Source organism: Mustelus asterias, chromosome 2 (genome assembly GCF_964213995.1).
Source record: "Mustelus asterias chromosome 2, sMusAst1.hap1.1, whole genome shotgun sequence".
In the NCBI taxonomy this organism is placed as follows: Eukaryota; Metazoa; Chordata; class Chondrichthyes; order Carcharhiniformes; family Triakidae; genus Mustelus; species Mustelus asterias.
In genome coordinates, this window is record NC_135802.1 from 67236301 (window position 1) to 67256364 (window position 20064).

The 20064-nt window shown below is 41.3% G+C and overlaps 1 protein-coding gene across 1 annotated transcript in view; it reads left to right on the forward strand.

The window, feature by feature from the left end:
- LOC144508552 (adenylate cyclase type 1-like) overlaps positions 1–20064 on the forward strand; it is a 273546-nt gene that overhangs the window by 246440 nt on the left and 7042 nt on the right. Inside the window, exons 18-19 of the mRNA XM_078236602.1 lie at positions 16618–16732; positions 19926–20050. Coding sequence (XP_078092728.1) covers positions 16618–16732; positions 19926–20050 — 240 coding nt within the window. The remainder of the gene's footprint in view (positions 1–16617; positions 16733–19925; positions 20051–20064) is intronic.

A 20064-nucleotide genomic window follows, 5' to 3' on the forward strand; every position in this document is an offset into this window, starting at 1 on the left:
ACACTTTATTATCCTGCAAATAGCATTCTACATGGGACTGCATTTCATTGTTTTGTGGTGTGAATAGGTTATTACAAGGTTGGAAAGTAACACTTGCATATGCGTAGAGCATTGATAGAAGTATCATTCAAAATGTGACACCACACAGATGCATTGATATTGGTTATCCCTTCTTGTAAAATCAAAAGTTCTACAATTCTTTGTATTACAAAAGGAGACAGAAACAAAAAAATACAGGAAAGATTCATGAGGAAGACAACATCTATCGAGTGAACAAAAGCTGATATTTCAAAAGCTGGATTTTTTTCTCAACTGGAAGATATAACAAATGAACTATATTTGTAAAGCAACAGAAAAAGGATGCAGTGCGCAGACACATAGGAAAAATGAAATAGACTAACCTGTGAAGTTCTAAGCTGCAGAGTGGCAGGAATTATTGGCTCCTACTGGTGACCATTTAACCATCGTCATTTCCACCTAAGCAAGTGTCTTGACAGGTCATTCTATTCTCCCCACCTTGCCCCCTTTGCGTCCCTTGCACTTTTTAAATGCTATTAATCTGTGATGTCATCATGTTTGGAGGAAGGTTTCCACACCGGAAACATCTCACCAGATGTTATCTGAGCGTTTCTGCCATTCTCTGCTTTTGATTCAAATAGCCAGTATCTTGCTTCTTCCTCATATTAAGAAGGAAGAATTTTCCTCCATAACAGCTCAACAACCTGGCATAAAAAAGGAATTAAAAACGGTATTGAGATGCTACAAGGACTTCAGGGAACGTTGACTTCAGGGAACGTTGACTTCAGGGAACGTTGTCAATGACATGCCCCTGTCTACATCAACAGTAATGAAATGGAGATGGTCGAGAGCTTCAAGTTTCTAGGTGTCCAAATTGCCAATAACCTGTCCTGGTACCTCCATGCTGACGCTATAGTTAAGAAAGCCCACCAATGCCTCGACTTTCTTAGAAGGCTAAGGAAATTTGGCATGTCCACTACAACTCTCACCAATTTTTACAGATAACCATAGAAAGCATCCTTTCTGGATGTATCACGGCTTGGTATGGCTCCTGTTCTGACCAAGACCACAAGAAACCACAAAGGGTTGTGAATGTAGTTCAGTCCATCACACAAACCAGCCTCTCATCCATTGACTCCGTCTATACTTTCCACTGCCTCAGAAAAGCAGCCAGTATAATCAAGGATCCCAAGCATCCTGGACATACTCTCTTCCACCTTCTGTCGGGAAAAAGATACAAAAGTCTGAGAGCATATACCAATCGACACAAGAACAGCTTCTTCCCTGTTGCCATCAGACTTTTGAATTGACCTACCATATATTAAGCTGATCTTTCTCTACACCTTATCTGAAACTGCAACATTATTTTCTGCACCCTCTCCTTTCCTTCTCCCCTATGCACATTATGGACTGTATGCATCGTCTGTATAGCGCACAAAAAACGATACTTTTCACTGTATCCCAATATATGTGACAATAATAAACCAAATCAAAGCAGGCAACTCCATTTATTAAAATTGGGTACAATTATTCTCTGTTATGTTAGTAACTTGCCCATTCTCTATTATATGGAGATTTATAGCAAGCTATAGCTAGTTCCAACAAGACATTAGTGACTCAGAACTGGGAAAAGTAAGAGAAGATCACACCAAAGAACAAAGAACAGTACAGCACAGGAAACAGGCCCTTCGGCCCTCCAAGCCTGTGCCGCTCCTTGGTCCAACTAGACCAATCGTTTGTATCCCTCCATTCCCAGGCTGCTCATGTGACTATCCAGGTAAGTCTTAAACGATGTTAGCGTGCCTGCCTCCACCACCCTACTTGGCAGCGCATTCCAGGCCCCCACCACCCTCTGTGTAAAAAACGTCCCTCTGATATCTGAGTTATACTTCGCCCCTCTCACCTTGAGCCCGTGACCCCTCGTGATCGTCACCTCCGACCTGGGAAAAAGCTTCCCACTGTTCACCCTATCTATACCCTTCATAATCTTGTACACCTCTATTAGATCTCCCCTCATTCTCCGTCTTTCCAAGGAGAACAACCCCAGTTTACCCAATTTCTCCTCATAGCTAAGACCCTCCATACCAGGCAACATCCTGGTAAACCTTCTCTGCACTCTCTCTAACGCCTCCATGTCCTTCTGGTAGTGCGGCGACCAGAACTGGACGCAGTACTCCAAATGTGGTCTAACCAGCGTTCTATACAGCTGCATCATCAGACTCCAGCTTTTATACTCTACCAAGTGGTAATTAGAGACTAAATTATCCAATCTGAAACCTTTGTTATCAACAATAAATGGTCAGTTCAACAAGATAATATTCAATAGTTTACATTATGCAAGTGTCATAGATTTCATTATATTCCAACATATTTTGTTCCATGTGATCTCTCAAATGACTATTCAACTGTTTTTATCATGGATTGAATCTTAAAAGAAATGAATCATTTCTAGTTAAAATTATTTTAAGGTTTTTTGAAATTGGGCTATGCACAGGTGGTGAACTCTAATTAAAATTACCTATTTTTTATGATCAATTCATTTTTGGCTGCATTATTAAACTACAACAAATTGCCAGTCTTAAATATATCAAATAATACTTCTAATTTTTTTAATGCATTCGAGCAGCTTCCTGATTGCATTGGCAAATTTTACATTGGGTGATATGAGAATGGGATTGAGTGGAAATCTGGGGAAAAAGACCATTGCGATTTTGAACACAATCTGCACCTATTGTTACCAAAGTGGAAACTCTTCACAAAGTGGAAACACTAACCTAATGAGTTTCACCCCATCATTCATTCAATATTGAAAAAATAATGAATGCTTCACATCAGTCTTAATTAGTACCTTGAATGCAATACCAATATAGCAGTATGTTCCTTTTGAATTATATGACATCTATCCAAAGTAATCTAGATACATCCATTCATAATTCAAGCGAATTACTGAGTTTCTTATCTGTATCAAATTGCTTCCAGGTACAATTTCCCCCTTATGTTTAGAATATTGAACATCTGGAAATGATTACCAGACATTAACTTAATCAAGGGTTGGAGATGTCAAAAGCCATTAGTGATTTTTAAAAATTACAAAATCCAATAACCATCATCTGGACCCCAAGATTTGATTACAGTTTCCAAATCATTCCTTGAAATTTGCTGCATTTATTTGTGATGCATCCTTTTTGTTTGTTAAGTGCGGATTTTATTTGGATTTAATCAGTCTTCAGGTTGGCAGTGTGTCATCTACTGGTGAATGAAGATAGTATTTACACAGGGTAGATTAACTTGTGGGCTGATTGCCACAAAGAACGTGGAAACAATGAATCATGCCCTGTCTTCTTTTTGAATGAAAAATGAATTGTGAGGGATAATTTTCTCAGCATGATCCTTCACACCCACGCCCTATGCCCGTAACCTCACGTATTTACCTTGCTTGTTCCCCTGACACTAAGGTGTAATTTAGCATGGCCAATCAACCTAACCCACACATCTTTTGAGTGTGGGAGGAGATCGGAGCTCCTGGAGGAAACCCACGCAGACACGGGGAGAATGTGCAAACTCCACACAGACAGTCACCCAAGGCCAGAATTGAACCCGGTTCCCTGTGAGCCAGCAGTACAAACCACCGTGCCACCCTTGGTATCCAGGTCACATATATTACTGCCGATGAAAAATGAAGTTATTCATTTTGACAATTATTGTAAGTGTGCTATTCTGAAAGATGAGTGATGGAGTTGACCCTAAACCCATTGGAGTGAAGAGGTCCAGGTCCCATTTCACATTATGAAAATTCTAGTTATTTGAATATGTAGGGTGGGCTTAACCACCAGTAATGTATTTCAAACTGCAAAATGAAACATTAGTGGCACCATTCCATTCCTACATAAGAACAAGAGTAGGCCATTCATTCCCTCAAGCCTGTTTGACCATTCAGCAAGATTTTCTTTCCTCAATTTTGTGTATCTCCCTTTGATGCTTGTCCCTTTTTACCATTACCTAATGCAAAACATTCTGATTGTAATAGAATAGAAACCCTACAGTGCAGAAGGAGGCCACTCGGCCCATCGAGTCTATACTGACAATAATCCCACCCAGGCCCTATCCCTGTAATCCCACATATTTATCCCACTAATCCCTCTAACCAACGCATCCCAGGACACTAAGGGGCAATTTAGCATAACCAATGCACCTAACCCACACATCTCTGGACTGTGGGAGGAAACCGGAGCACATGGACATGGGGAGAACGTGCAAACTCCACACAGCCTTAACATTTTTATTGATGCAGCATTCACAGACTTTGGGGGAAAAAGAAATCCAGAGGGAAGTTCTTTTCTTATTTGCTCTGGTTTATTCCCTATTATTAGGTCCGATAGCAAATCTTCTCTTGTTAGATTTTTGACATAGTATAAAGTTTAAGTTTATTTATTAGTGTCACAAGTAGGCTTATATTAACACTGCAATGAAGTTACTGTGAAAATCCCCTAGTCGCCACACTCCAGCGCCTGTTCTGGTACACTGAGGGAGAATTTAACATGGCCAATGCACCTAACCAGCACATCTTTCAGACTGTGGGAATAAACCGGAGCACCCAGAGGAAACCCACGCAGACACGGGGAGAACATGCAGACTCTGCACAGACAGTGACCTAAGCCGGGAATCGAACCTTGGTCCCTGGCGCTGTGAGGCAGCAATGCTAACTACTGTGCAACCATGCTGCCCATATTGGGTAAGAAAGGAATCCTGTACACATTGCAAGAAATCCAATTCCTTACCCTATTAAGCTTCATCATTTGGCAATTAATATCATGGCAGTTTGAAAACCCCCCTGCATATTATCCTATATTTTCCATTCAAAATATATTTGAGTACATTTTCCACTCAATTTTTCTGCATATTTTTTTACTCCACCATTATCAGATTGTCTGTGGACTACGTCAGTTTGGGAGATTGATCCTTTATTCTCTTTCAGCAATAATTTTATGGATTCTATTTGTGTCTTGCTGCTAGCTTTGACCCTTTTTTTCTTCTTCTGATGCTAACCTTAATAAATATAGCTACCCAACCTCTCTATCTTCAGTAAATTTGCCATATCCTGCAATGTTTGTTTCCCAATCCTGATTTTTCTGTAGCCATGCCTCAGTAATCCCGATAATGTTTGGTTCCTTCTAATGCCTGATTGTCTCCAACTCCCCTTAGGCAGAATTCTTCCATCTGGGATTAAGTCCCATGGTAGGATGGGGACAGGGACTGTTTCCCACTGCAGAGGCCAATGGGAAATCTCACCATGGGGGAATTTTTCCATTCGGCCTGCCACGGGAATCGGAGCAAGCAAGGGGCGGACCATGGAAAGGTCCATTGACCTCGGTCGGGATTTTTCAGTTTTGGGGCGAGTGTGACCGGAAAGTCCCGCCCATATCTTCAATTCTCAGTGCAATTAGTTATGCATCTGGGGGTTTTGCGCCATCTACCTTGATGTGCGGACTTGAAGACATGTGTCCCGCCATCATATATGGGTGCCATAATTGAAAGTTGCCCCACATCACTGATCGTCCATTGAAGAAAGAACATGGACCAGCTGAAGAAAGAAGATGGATCTCCAGGAACACTATGAGGCCTGCTGATGGATCTCCTCAATGACACTGAAGCTGAAAGGTCAACCTAATAGATGCTCCCCACACCCACTGCTGTGATGTTTTGGAGTCCAGGGTCACTGTCGACCTCCATCTTGAACTCTGGAGGCAGCCTTCGACCTTCTTCAGTTAAGTCCCGACTTTTGCATGTTGCATTAGTCTAGATGTGTTCTGGCCCTGTGTGTTTTTGTGCTGGTGTCATGGAGAACTGGGCACAGTGCGATCCAAATCAGTTTCACACCCGCCTCCAGTATGATTCCCGATCCGCCATGCTGGGCAACTTCGGAAGATCCTTCTGAAATTTCACAATGGTGTGAAATTGATTTTTGGGCCTCCCACCAATTTCTGTTCCCCCCTTTCCCCCGCCCCTGTCATTGATCCCAATGGTGAGGACATCGAAACATTCCACCCATTGTATGCATTTAATTGGATTTCCTCTCATACGTAACCATTTTTAACCACAACCCTTCTGTTTTATAAGTCTATAATGTCTTCTGATCTAGAACTCTATTCCCTTGCCATCAATGTCCTCCCTTAATTTATAAATTCAGCTTCCAATCTCCACCCCTCTATCACCTTCACCTGGTCCATGTTTGACACTTCCCTTCCCTTCCTTGACCTCTGTCTCCATTCCTGGTGATTGACTGTCCACCAGTATCCATTATAAGCCCACTGACTCCCACAGCTACCTTGATTACAGCTCTTCACACCCCACATCCTGTAAGGACTCCATCCTATTTGTTCCTTTACCTCTCTTGCATCTGTTCTGATGATGCCACCTTCCTCCTTATTTGTGGTTTTCCATCCACTGTGGTTGACAGGGCTCTCAACAATGTCCAACTCATCTCCAGCGCCACTGCTCTCACCCCTCCCCTCCCTTCCAGAACCAGGATAGGGCCCCCTTGTCCTCACTTTTCACCCCACCAGCCTTCACATTCAAAGGATCGTCCTCCGCCATTTCCTCCAACTCCAGCATGATGCCACCACCAAACATATCTTCCCCTCACTCCCCTCTGCCAGCATTCCATTGGGACCATTCCCTCTGGGATACCCTGGTCCATTCCTCCATCACACCCAACACCTCACCCTTTGCCCACAACACCTACCCTTGCAATCGCAGAAAGTGCAACACCTGCCCCTTTACCTCCTCCCTGCTCACCATCTAAGGACCCAAACACACCTTTCAGGTGAAGCAGCGCTTCACATGCACCTCCTTCAATCTGGTCTATTGCATTCACTGCTCCCAACGCGGCCTGCTCTACATTGGAGAGAGCAAATGCAGACTGGGTGACTGCTTTGCTGAGCACCTTCGGTCCGTCCGCAATCAGGACTCAGACCTCCCTGTCGCTTGCCACTTCAACACACCATCCTGCTCTCCTGTCCACATGTTCGCCCTCGGCCTGTTGGAATATTCCAGTGAAGCCCAACACAAACTGGAGGAACAGCATCGCATCTTCCGATCAGGCACTTTCCAGCTTTCTGGCCTGAAATTGAGTTTGGTAATTTGTTTTTTTCCTCCCTTACTCTATTCTTTCCAATGTTCTCTTGCCCAGTTTCATTTACATTAAAGTTGCTTTCATCTTTTGTAGATCCATCCCCACCCTTTACTAGTTTAAATTCTTTGCCACCTCCTTATTTACTTTCCCTCAGGGCACAAGTCCCATCCCATTTCAGATGGGGCGCAGCCCATCCCAACAGTGCAGCTCCTTCCTGTTCTTGGCTGCAGAGGATGCTATCTATTCCCCTATTTATAGAGCCCTTATTACTGTCTCATTTCTTCTCTGCTCTCCCCCAACTGCACCACCCCAGCCCCCATCCCTTTCTTCTCCATCTCCCCACCGCATCCCAGACAGCTTCCCGAGCCATGGTACCTTGGTCTGCATTGCGGCTGCCCTCCCTGCAGTCCGTCTCCAGATTACTGGAACCTGATTGCAGGAATAACAGCCTGTGTGGATACATATTCAAACAACACCTATCGTTCATATATATTCTGTAAATAGATGCAATTCTATGTACAACTAAATATATTAAATTTGAGTATTCGATGTTTGGGCTACAGGAAATAGCAGGCTTTATCCATAAAGAAGCAACAGTATATCACTCTCAGTTATTATAATTAGCAGTGAAGTACTTTCACAGTTGACATCTTGTTTTCCATGACAAAATCTCATTACATCAGGGCCCAACTGATTGAGGATTACTGGCTATCGCTTTGACAAGTTGAAGCTCAGTTACATTAAACAGCCAACTCAACTTGAAATCTCTGCGTTCTTGTTGCAGATTCAAAGAGTGAAGCAAAGCTTTGTAATCCAAAGAATGTTCCGCGTTTCTCCTCTTCTGAGCTTGTCAACCTGAACAGAAACTAGAAGCAGATTTGATGCAAACACAATTGTTGCTTTAGTTTAATTGAGAGGAGCAGGTCCTTAGAAGTCTGATGAAACAGTTTGCTCTTTGCCTGGACAGGGATGTGTGTGTGTGTGTGTGTGTTTTTTTTTAGATCAACACTTCCATTTCCAGCATTCCAAATGACATATCACACTATTCATTACAGGCTGAACATTGCAAAATGATTTTATAGATTTTCACCATAAATTGGTGGAAATTTCATTCCAACGGGTGCATCAATCTATCAATCATTTACTGCTATACAAAATTTAGGCATTGAAATGTTTTGGCAGCAATGGGTTTTTACTTTGTTACATGGGGAATGATCCAGTTCATCTATGTACGAGAAAGAGCTAACTTTAAATTCTCCTACATGTAATAAATGAATTGCCATTCTTCAGAGTTTTATTTAGTCTGTGTGTATACACATGTTTTCTGCTGACAATTTTGTCAGAAATGTGTTTTACATCGTGCTTGGGTCTTACCTGCTTTGTGTGGAGGGTTTTGTTTTGGCGGCTTTCTGGGACACACCATTATTCCATGTAGTATTCCAGACGTGACTAGCATCATGAAAATACTATAAATGGAGATCGAGGGCAGGATTTCTAACCGTATATGCGGGCAGGAATAGAGATGCGCAGTCACGAAATTTCATAGCATTGGCTGGCATGCTGATTTTCTGGTACCTTCCCACCCACAAACCATTTCATTTCAGGTTGGCTCGGGGGTGGAATGGATGCCTGCCTGAAAGCAGATTAGGCTAATTTAAAGCCAATTAAGACCAATTCCAGTCAGCCTGCGAGCCCGGCCCCCACAGTATTTGGAGCACAGCAGTTGCCTAGTGGCAGCCTCATAGTGGCAGACTGGGGTCTAAGCTCCAGAATGTCACTGAGACCCTCTTTTCTTTGCCTACCTGACCACAGGTGTGGCTACAGGCCATAGTGGGGAGTGGGAATTCCTTCAAAATGATGGTACAATTATGGCCATTTTTGATTTGGGTAATTTTGCTAAGGAGGTGCCTTCAAGATGGAGGTGCCCTCTGATTTGATTTGACTTGATTTATTGTCACATGTATTAGTATACAGTGAAAAGTATTGTTTTTTGCTTGCTATACAGACAAAGCATACCGTACATAGAGAAGGAAAGGAGAGGGTGCAGAATATAGTGTTACAGTCATAGCTAGCGTGTAGAGAAAGATCAACTTAATTAAAAGAGTTAGAATACTGTTTTAGAAGCATAGAACAGGAGTTATTAGAGGGTATGCTGGGCACTGCGTGCAAGAATTTGCCTCACTCCGGTGCTATCTTGAATCTCCCTCCCTTACCTCCTATTTGCCCTCCAGTTTCAAGAGCCCACCATCCTTAGTTCCACAGTGAGTGTGCCCTCTGGCTATGAGTTGGCCAATTCAAACAAAATCCATGTCTTGTGACTGCTCTCACACAATGCGGGATTGGCATCCCAATTTGAGCCTGGATTCTGACCCAAAACGCAAAATCTTGTCCCAAGTGCTGTTTCGTAAACAGCTAGCACCCAACTACCGAGACAATAAATGTTGTTGCTTATCTGTTCATGCACTGTGGCACAGAATTAAATTGCATAAGAGTAATAAAACTATTCAGGAACATGTTTATCAGTAAAATTACAAAGACATTGTAAAAATCACACAATAAGTAGACTGTAAGCATAGTCATTGCTTGTCTTGTTTCCGATACTTTTTTGAAGTTTTAGATCCTCACCTCCTTTTCTGCCTTCCATTCCCAGCATACATTTTAGAAGGGGCGGCATGGTGGCACAGTGGTTAGCACTGCTGCCTCACAGCACCAGAGACCTGGGTTCAATTCCAACCTCGGGTGACTGTGTGGAGTTTGCATTTTGTGTTTGCTTGGGTTTCCTCTGGGTGCTCTGGTTTCCTCCCACAGTCCAGAGATGTGTGGGTTAGGTTGATTGGCCATGATAAAGTGCCCCTTAATGTCAGGGGGTTAGGAGGGTTACAAGGATAGGACAGGACCTGGATGGGATTGTTGTCGGTGCAGACTCAATGGGCCAAATGGCTTTCTTCTGCACTGTAGATTTTATGATTCTAAGTAGACACTATTTACTTTAATGGTTTTTTTTAATTGGCTGTAAACACAGTTCGAAGGTCAGCTTTCCAGTCACTGTAACACAAACTTCTGAAGGTCAAAAATGAGCTTGGTCAAATTGTTGATGTAAGAATCACCTCCAGACACCGAGATGGAAAATGATTTCATTTTTAGTAAACATTTTATCCATATGAAAGCAGGATATAAACACTCATCCCTTGATATTATCCTTGTAAGTTCAAAGGAAAAATGTACAGTAGCTTGAAATAACAAGGAAGACAGCAAGTGATAGATTATTAAAATGTAAACAGTGCTGAGCTTACTTTATTCATAGAACCCTGTTCAGCTAAACAGCACAATGTGGTTTATAACAAAGAGAATATCAGAACATGAGAAATGATGGACCACAAAAAAACACTTAACCCTTCAAATCCATTCTTTCTGACAGGACGGGTATTATTTGTACTTTTCTCTCTAATTTATTTAATCTCTTCAGACGAACAAATAACCAAAGAAGAGAGAACCAGAATTTCTACCTGTGTTCTATAGGCTATCAAGCTAAATTTGATTGCTAATGTAACCGTATTTGCCTGTAGGGCATAACACAGATGGGCATTCCTGTTATTTAATGAAGTTGTGTTGCTCCACAGATGTTTCTTTTTGTCTTAACTTTAGTTTCTTTATAAAAGCAATGGATTCCTGTAACCATGGGGCAAACAATTACTGTTGCTGTTTCATGTAAGCATTGATAATCCCTACTAACTCATCTAATTGAAAGTGTTGCAAATCTTTTGTGTCATATCGCAATAATACCAATGCATAAATGTAGAACGGGACAATAATCTTAATGAGCTCAAATGGCTGAACTAGGGTACATTAGACAAGCTGGAAATCTCCAATATCCCACTGATTAAATGCAAAAACAAACCCCTTGTTTAATAGGTGGAAGTGTTCCAAATCAGTAACCAGTGACTACCTCAAAATCTACTTTTCGAAATGGTCAGCCCTGTTTTCAAAGATAAGGTAAACACAGTAAGAAGTCTAACAACACCAGGTTAAAGTCCAACAGGTATATTTAAAGATATTTAAAGTTTATTCAAAGATAAGACCAACCAATCCATTTTATACAGTCCTGACCCAAAATGCAAAATCCTGTCCTGTGTTGTCTCTTCATATGCTCAGATATATGTATACATTCATGTTGAGTTTTGACACTTACATGAACTAATTGGGCCAAATGATCTGCTCCTCTGTTGTAAATTCTATATAATTGAAAATTATACCACAATAAGTGCATCAGATGTCAGAATTTTGAAAGAAAAAGAATAAACCTACTCATGAAGATCGGATATTAGAAATTCTTCAAATAGAGGTGAGTAAAGTGCCAGAGCTTGGCATAGAAGGTATGTGGGAGGGGTGGGGGGAGGGGGGGAGGGGGGCAGGGCAGAGTGTATGGGTGGGATCATAGCTTGGCATAGGGGGTATTAGGAGGATTTTTTAACTCAGCCTTTAAAAGGTCCCCTTTTGCAGACTAGGGTTCATGGCTCCTCTGAGAGGTTGTGAACCATGACTTGTTAAAAACTTGGCATGATTCTGAAAATTGTGGAGAGGTAGGACATGTCTGTCTCCACAATGGAGTCCGCAAGGTAGAGAGTGCTGGATGTGGCCTTCTGATAGAAACCAATCCTCACCTTTTAAAGGCAGTCTTTTTACTGCTTTCATTTGCTCGATTGCTTTTCCTACTGAAAGGGACTTAAACAAAAAAAATCGTAGAATTGTTTTATTTAAATTCTGACCTTGTCTCTTGGGGCAGCACGGTGGCTGTGGATTCAAGTTCCACTCCAGGACTTGATGATATCATCACAGTGGTATCGTGGTTAGCATTGCTGCCTCACAGTGCCAGGGACCCAAGTTCAATTCCCAGCTTGGGGATCACTGCCTGTGTGGAGTTTGCACATTAGGTGGATTGGCCATGCTAAATTCTCCCTCAGTGTACCCGCATAGGCGCCGGAGTGTGACTACTAGGGGCTTTTCACAGTAACTTCATTGCAGTGTTAATGTAAGCCTATTTGTGACTAATAAATAAACTTTAAATGAGAACTGATAAATGTATGACTAGAAACGTTAGCTCTGTGCTCTCTCCACAGATGCTGTCAGACATGCTGAGATCTTTCCAGCATTTTCTGTTTTTGTTTCAGATTGCAGCATCTGCAGTAATTTGCGTTCATCTTGGGATCCAGAGAATTGCCTTTATCTTCAATAAATTATAAGGTGTTCATGCCATTGCCAGCGCATCTTAGCAATCGTTTATTTTTATGTGCTGGCATCCTCAGCCCCATACCCGAACTTGGAAGGACTTTGAACAAGGGGCAAATTCCCTAATGGAATTCAGGATTTTCTTCAAGGATCAAGGCCAATACTCAGGCCTGGACCCGGGTTTGACTTCACATCTGCTGTTGATGAGGCTAGCATACCTGCGTCTACTTGTTATACCACCCAGGTCAAAGTCAAAGAAATACTGAACCTGGGAGTTACCACCCTACCCCCACACCCCACACTCAATCATGCCCTCTGACAATGGAGAACAATTTGAGGCAGATGGAGGTTCTAGCTCAGGCTCGGCAAAACAAAAGTGTCGTTGTTGGTTGGCATCACGTGTCCAGGTCTGAATGCAACTCTTGGTCTTGTTTGGTCTATCTACATTTGAGAATTTAGATTTTCACTGTGAAAATAATTTATTCACCTAGACCATTAGGTTTAAGTGTATGAGGAGAAAAGCTAGTGTGATTGATATTCCATTTCTCTCACATATCCTGAAATGGCTTACTAATAAATTATGGACCATTAACCATAATGGTTTCTCTCAGCACATCAAATAAACTGAAAATGGCACTTAGAGTATGCAGGACAGTTGTCTTGAAGTATTGTGCAATTATCAAATAATGGGGTACTTGGTAAAATAGTCGACAATGATGACAAAGTCAGTGCTTTGGACATGAAAGAGGTTGGATGCGATTTTGGACCAAGGTCGGAGGTTCATATGGAATCTGTGGTACTTTGTGCTGACTTGTCCAATGCTTTCTTGATGCTGACTTCAATGTCATTGGTCATACCTGGCCAATAGGCTGTCTCTCTTGTGAGTCTTCTTGTCCATTCTATGCCCATGTGTGAGTGATGAAGTTGTTGAAGAATCTCAGGTCACAAAGATTTTGGTATGATGAACCTGCCTGCCTTGAGAAATAAATCCCCAACGTATGTCTGGCTCATCCTAGTAGGGCCAAAATGGTCTTGCATGTTCACGGGCATGCTGAATTGTATCAGGCCACCTGTCAATGATAGTTTTCCACATTTTCTGCAGTGTAGAATGTTTTTGCCATTTCTTCTTGTAGCTGCTGACATTTGTGTTGCGCAAAATGTATCTTCAAGTTCAATGTCAATGAAGTCACCCTGTAGATCTTCTATTTCTGGGTTAGGCAATTGACTAAGTGTAATCCAATGTGATCATCAAGTTACCTGGCTTGTACTTAATCTCACTGTTGTCAACTTGTATCTTTATCAAGAGACATTGCAATCTTGGTAGTGCGCTGATCAATAGATTTTGCCATATCACCTCCAATGGCTTATGATCAGTCTCTGCTTATCTCTTTGCATCTGCTTATCTCTTTGCAAAGAAATAGATATGAAAATGCATGATTCCACTAAAGCTAAAGTTTACCACTCACTGTTGAAGTAATTGCTTGTGCTACAGACAGAGACTTTGAAGAAAATTCAATTTGTTTGCTTTTTTGTAGTAATGCATGTTCCCAGACTTTTCTGTGAGGCATCTATTTCTAGAGTCATCGTCTCCCTAGATTTGTGAAATTGTAATGTCAATGCTATTGGTGGGCTTTGTGCCACAGAACAGGTACATCTTTTCTCAATAATTCTGTTGGCGATGAAGAATCTGAGCAAAATTGGGAATATATGGAGACAAGAAATTAAAGAGACTAGATGGTCCAAATCTTGAGGTGTTAGCATGGCCTCAATATGCTCTATTTTATTTGGATGCCAGCACTGGAACAAATAGAACCAAAGAAATTGACCTGCACATTGATGTCATACTTCAGATGGTTGATCACCAATCATTCATTAGGTGTTGCTTGCATCAGTTAGAGTAGGCAATGGTCATGTTCTTACTTTATTCTTCTCACAACAGCAAAACCTTCAAAGCAATACAGATGCATCCTGGTACAGTGCCTGTAATGTGGTCCATGTGAGATTGAGAAAGATCCTGGCTATCAAATAGCCTGAAAGAAAATAATTTGAATACAGTATAATCTTAATGGAGTATGAAATGCGGTAAGATTTTAGGACTCATCCTCGAAGTGTACTGGCTATTAACCAAGTTGGTATCAAGCTTTGAGTAGAATTTTGCAGCTGCAAATCTCAGATTTAACACATCTGATATGGGTATTTTGTAAGGATAACATTTCAAAGCTGCATTTAAACATCATGGATTGAAGCATGCTCTTAATGATCCATCCTTCTGTATGACACATGATTGAGCTGTGCCAATCAGTGTGCTCTTGTACTATTCAAATGATTCCCACTCTCATTTTGTCGAGTTTGACCTTTAGTTTTTCTTCTATGTGGATGCTGCACTATGTGGTGGATCAATTGACAGACTTGCATTGTCCTGCAAGTATAAAGTTGCTGCTCAGTTGATATTTCAATGTTAGGACATGAACACTGATAGGAGTAGCTTCTGAGGTTGATCTGCCTTGTGATGTCTGATTGATTGTGTAAATTGTAACTGGTTTGTGGTCACGGCACACTGATAGATCAGTAATAGCTGGGCCTTTCGTTTCCACAATATAAAACATCTGTGACACCCAGGAGGATTAACTGTACTTGTACTCCAGGATTATGGATCCTGCACATGGAATTAATGAACTATTGTATGCAGGAAGTTTCACAGCATTAGGTTTCACCATGGCCTTCCACATCTGTGGATATTTGTCTGTCACAGAGGTAGTATATTGGCACTTGCCCTTGTGTTAGTCATGGTCCAGAATAAATACTTATCAACTTTCTTGAGCAGTTAGTTTGAAACTTGGCAAACACTTTGGACATTGTCAAGGTAGCTATGTTTTCCATGAGATTGATGGTGCAAAATCTTATTTCATTATGCACATTATCGTCATTATTTGGTTTGTCAATCACCTCATGTATATGTTTCTGATGGGGCACTGCTGATCACCCCTCCCCCTCCCTCTCCCCCCAATATTTGTGAGTTCACAGGTCACTTCCATAGGCCAAATGATTCCCATCACAGGACTACCTCTTCGAAAAATATTGCTCCTGAGAGCAGAGAATGAAAGTGTATGGCTGCAGTGGTAGCGATTTGAAAATGGGTTTGGCATGGGTGTAATGAAGGGCCATAGAGATTGTTTGGGGACATAGCTTGGCATAGAGGGTATGAATACTATTGGGGTTGTTTGGGAAGGAACATCTTGGCATGGGGGCATGAGGAGACATATGGGTTGTTTGGGATGGCATAGCTTGTCATGGGGCTATTAAGGGCCATATGGGTGCATTGGGATGGATTACATTTAGAATGAGGGAGGGGCATGAGGAGGACCTTTTGAACTGACCTTTTTAAAGGTTCCCTCATACAAACTGTGGTTCACAACACCTCTGAGGTGCTGTGAGCCATAACTCATTGTAAACATAGCCCAACTTGGAGGACTTGGACATAACTATCCAGCAATGGAGCTGGCCAGATTGGGAGTTTAGGATGCTGGTTTATGATCCAAACCAGCCCAAATGCTTAAAAACCACTCCTGAAAATCAAGTACCCAGGCATGGGGTCAAGAGTGTTGGAATTGGGTCCAGGCCACCATTTTTGAAGGGCTTCCAACTGATCCCAACTCCGTGAAAATCCAGCCCAGTGCCTATGTTTCCTTTATTTTGCATCCAGTAAATAGCCATACTCTGAAGGCAAAGCAAACGAACATCAGCCCCAGTATCTCATGCAACTTTCTGATGTTAAGCATTATTCTTTTGTTAAATGTTGGAGACTGATTTCAGATAGTAGAAATGGGATGTATTCTTTTGGTTGCTTAGATGCAAAAATAAAACCACAAGTGTTTAAATATTTCCTGGCTCAGAACCTTAATTGAAGGACGCACCAGATCTTGGTCACAGTTTTCTATTTAAATCGATGGAACCATCTGTAAATCAAATCAACAAACTGTCTGACTTGTGATCAAAGAAACCAACAATACAGTCTGTGTTTCATGCTCAATCCCTTTGAACCAATCTCAGTTAACAAACTAAGAAAATTAACTTCATTAGTAAATTAACAGTTTCTCCAAGTGCAAGGTCACAATTGATCTGAATTAATTCTCGTATCGTTATATAATTCTATGTCTCGTGTTGTCAACTGTGACTTTAACAAATGGATATTAGCACAATGACAATTTTGAGAACATTTCTTCATCTTTTTCAAATCATAGGCAAAACGATCGATTTATTCTCACCTGAGTACACTGGCAGATTTTGCAATCGAGATGTTTGATGTTCTAGATGAAATCAACTATCAATCATATAATGACTTTGTCTTAAGAGTTGGTAAGTAATTATTTTAGAATTAATAGTGATAATCTTACTTTGGTAATTTAGTAATACTTTGTAATTTGTTAATTCTATGTACTACAGAGTGATAAAGTAGCTAAAGCATGTGTATATAGATGAATTCATGCAATGTATTATGTACTCATTATTCAACAAGATTTTGAAATACATCTGTTGTGTAGTTTGTAATTAAACATTCTGACAAGGTTGTTTGCTCATGCAGAACTTGAGTATTGCTGAGAAATGAGACAAGCTGTTGAAGCTTTGCATCTTGCACTCACCAGCACAGATACAAGAAGACCAAATTTCAAAGGGGACAATGCAATTCCTTGACCAGAGTCCATTTGTCAATCAGTCAGTACCCTTTCGTCATGCAGTATAAATTGTTGTTACCTTGGAAATTTGGTATTCTTGTATCTTCCTGATGAGCGCAAGATGAAAAGCTTCAACAGCATATCTCTTTTTTCAGCAATACTCATTATTAAAACTATAGAGGTCCATTTGGCCTCTCCTAATAATGCACCAAATGCAAAAGAAAGTGTCGGTTATTTATCTCCTCTCAAGTAAGTTTATCAACTCCCCTTGAGTTATGGAATGGAAAAGTTTCATCTGAGTTCCCATTTATAATTGCTAGGCAATGATCCCTTCTGGAAGGAATATAAGCTTTTAAGTGCATGTTCATATCTGTGTATGAATGTTGAGTGAAGCTCAGGGTAAGTCCATGGCCAAATAGTACACCAGTATTCATTCCCAAGGAAATTTATTTACATCATGTCCATTTATCAGGAACAAGTGAGCATCTAAGCATCCAATATGGCTGGTAGCATAAGGGCCTTCATTCCATACTGAAAGTGCACCATGCATCTTACTGAATCAGTCTGTTTATTAGATATCCAGGGAGTGATCCAAAAGTAAATATCAACAATGAGCAAATTATTTATATACGGGTCTGAGCTTCTCAAAGGACTCTTTAAAAAATCTTGGTCTGCCCAGCTCCTGATCTAGCACTTGTTCAGTAACACATGACACTAAGAAACAAGAAGGACACTATAGCATGAATATTTAAAGGGGCACTCCGTACAAATTAGTTATTGGTTTACTCTTTTAGGCTGGAAGAAAGGCTTTACACTTACCCTGAATTTGACACGTCATTTCACTCACCCCTCTCACAGACACACTCACACACATAAACATTAGATACAGATGAAGATAAATATACTGTTACAGCTTATAATTACCTCAGTCTCTTTCGTGGCAGGCCTGTAGTTTTTTGAATGGAATTGGTACTTTAAGTTAAGTAAAGGTTGATGAAGGTCTTACTGTAAGATGTGAGGTTTCTTCTAATTGAATTTCCAGGAGTCTGATTCTCAGGTGATCTTTAACGAGCATTTTGTAAATCTTTCATTGCTTGTTTGGATCTTCCACTGTCAAGGCATTGCTGTTTATTATTTTGGCGGCTTGGATGATTTGCAGCTGGATTGAAAGTTTTTGGTGAATCTCTGCCTACAAGCAGCAGCTTGCCAGTTTTAAAAGCAGACAACAAAAACGATTCCCTCACCATGTGACTTCTATAAGTCCAAAGTTCTTTTTCCACACAGAGGGCAGAATTTTCCCGTCCCACATGCCACGGGAATCGTAACGAGCGGGACACAGACCATGCAAAGGTCCGTTGACCTCGGGCAGGATTTTCCAGCCTTGGAGCAAGCGTAGCCAGGAAATCCCACCCAAAGGGTGTTATATGCTGACTCCAGTTATCTTGTGTTTTACTGCTTGAGATTTTCACCCAGCCTAGTTTGGATAAGGGAAACCGTCATAATACATTGGAAGGTCGATAGGATTCATTCACAACCGTTTTACAAGCATTGAGTTTTGATGTTCTCTTTAGTCCAGGGTGAAGCAGAGACACAGGCCAACTGGAGTTCTATACGCTTTTGTTTATGATCCATCCTTAAAGAAAGGGATATGTGAATTCTCTGGTTGTGAATATCCATACTTAATTATGTATCCACTTGAGGCTCAGGACTATTTGAAGCTCAAAATGCCAAAGGTCATGTGATCTGCAGTGGCCATTTTAATAGTTTGTGTTCAATTTTTAAAATATTGACTGAAATTCATAATATAACAGGACACAGGCAGAACGGTGGCGCAGTGGTTAGCCAGGGACTCGAGCTTGATTCTAGCCTTGGGTGACTATCTGTGTGGAGTTTGCACATTCTTCCTGTATCTGCATCAGTTTCCTCCAGGTGCTCTGGTTTCCTCCCACAGTCCAAAAAAGTGCAGGTTAGATGGATTACCCATGCTAGATTGTCCCTTAGTGTCCCAAGATGTGTAGGTTAGGGGGTTTAGCCATGGTAAGTGCACGGCAGGGGGTGGACCTGGGCAAGATGCTCTTTTGGAGCATTGGTGAAGATTTGAAGGGCCTAACGGCCTCCTTCTGCACTGTTGGGATTCTATGGACATGATACCCGGTACCATTCTGGGAACCTATGCTATGATGCACCATCAATTTACGAGGACTCCAGCGAGTGAGTGAAATACAACAGGCTTTTAATCGCAAAGAACTGGAACACACCCTTGTAGTCAGCCTGGCCCAGACTGAGGCAGAGGGGAGGAACCATTACCTTTATACCTCGATCAGGTGGAAAGGGAGGAGTCTCAGGTCAGGTGCAGCAGGGGTGTGTCCAGGCATATAACATGCAGTTACAGTGGGTCACCACATGCTACACCACTCCAAAGCCAATATATCCTCCTGGGGTATGGATTCCAGAATTGAATGGAATACTCCAGAAGTCAAGAATCCTTATTTTCTACTTGATTGACTTATAAGCCAGAGGGAAAACTTGACATTTGCTTGTAAGAGTTAACAAAGCTATTCGATGCACTTGAGGAGAAACAATGACGTCGCAGCTTGTACCTGGCCTATGGGAAAGAATAGATTCAAGGTTCAAATGGCATTTGTTTCCTTTTTTAATTTCTCATGTCATTGTATTGTTTTCGTTAGAGATTGCATTTTACGTTTTGCCCAAAGATATTTTGATAAATTAAATGAGCTTAACATCATTTGAATTTCAATAATCTTTTCTCATTTGCTGCCCTAAATTGATATCAGTTATTTTCTTTCAGCTTGTAAGATTGAGGCTGAACATTCATACTTCAATGCAACATTCCTCTTTCCCTTTTCTTTACAAAGGTATAAACGTCGGCCCTGTGGTGGCAGGTGTGATTGGAGCAAGACGACCGCAGTATGACATTTGGGGAAACACTGTAAATGTTGCCAGCAGAATGGATAGCACGGGAGTTCAAGGCAAAATTCAAGTCAGTAAATTCCT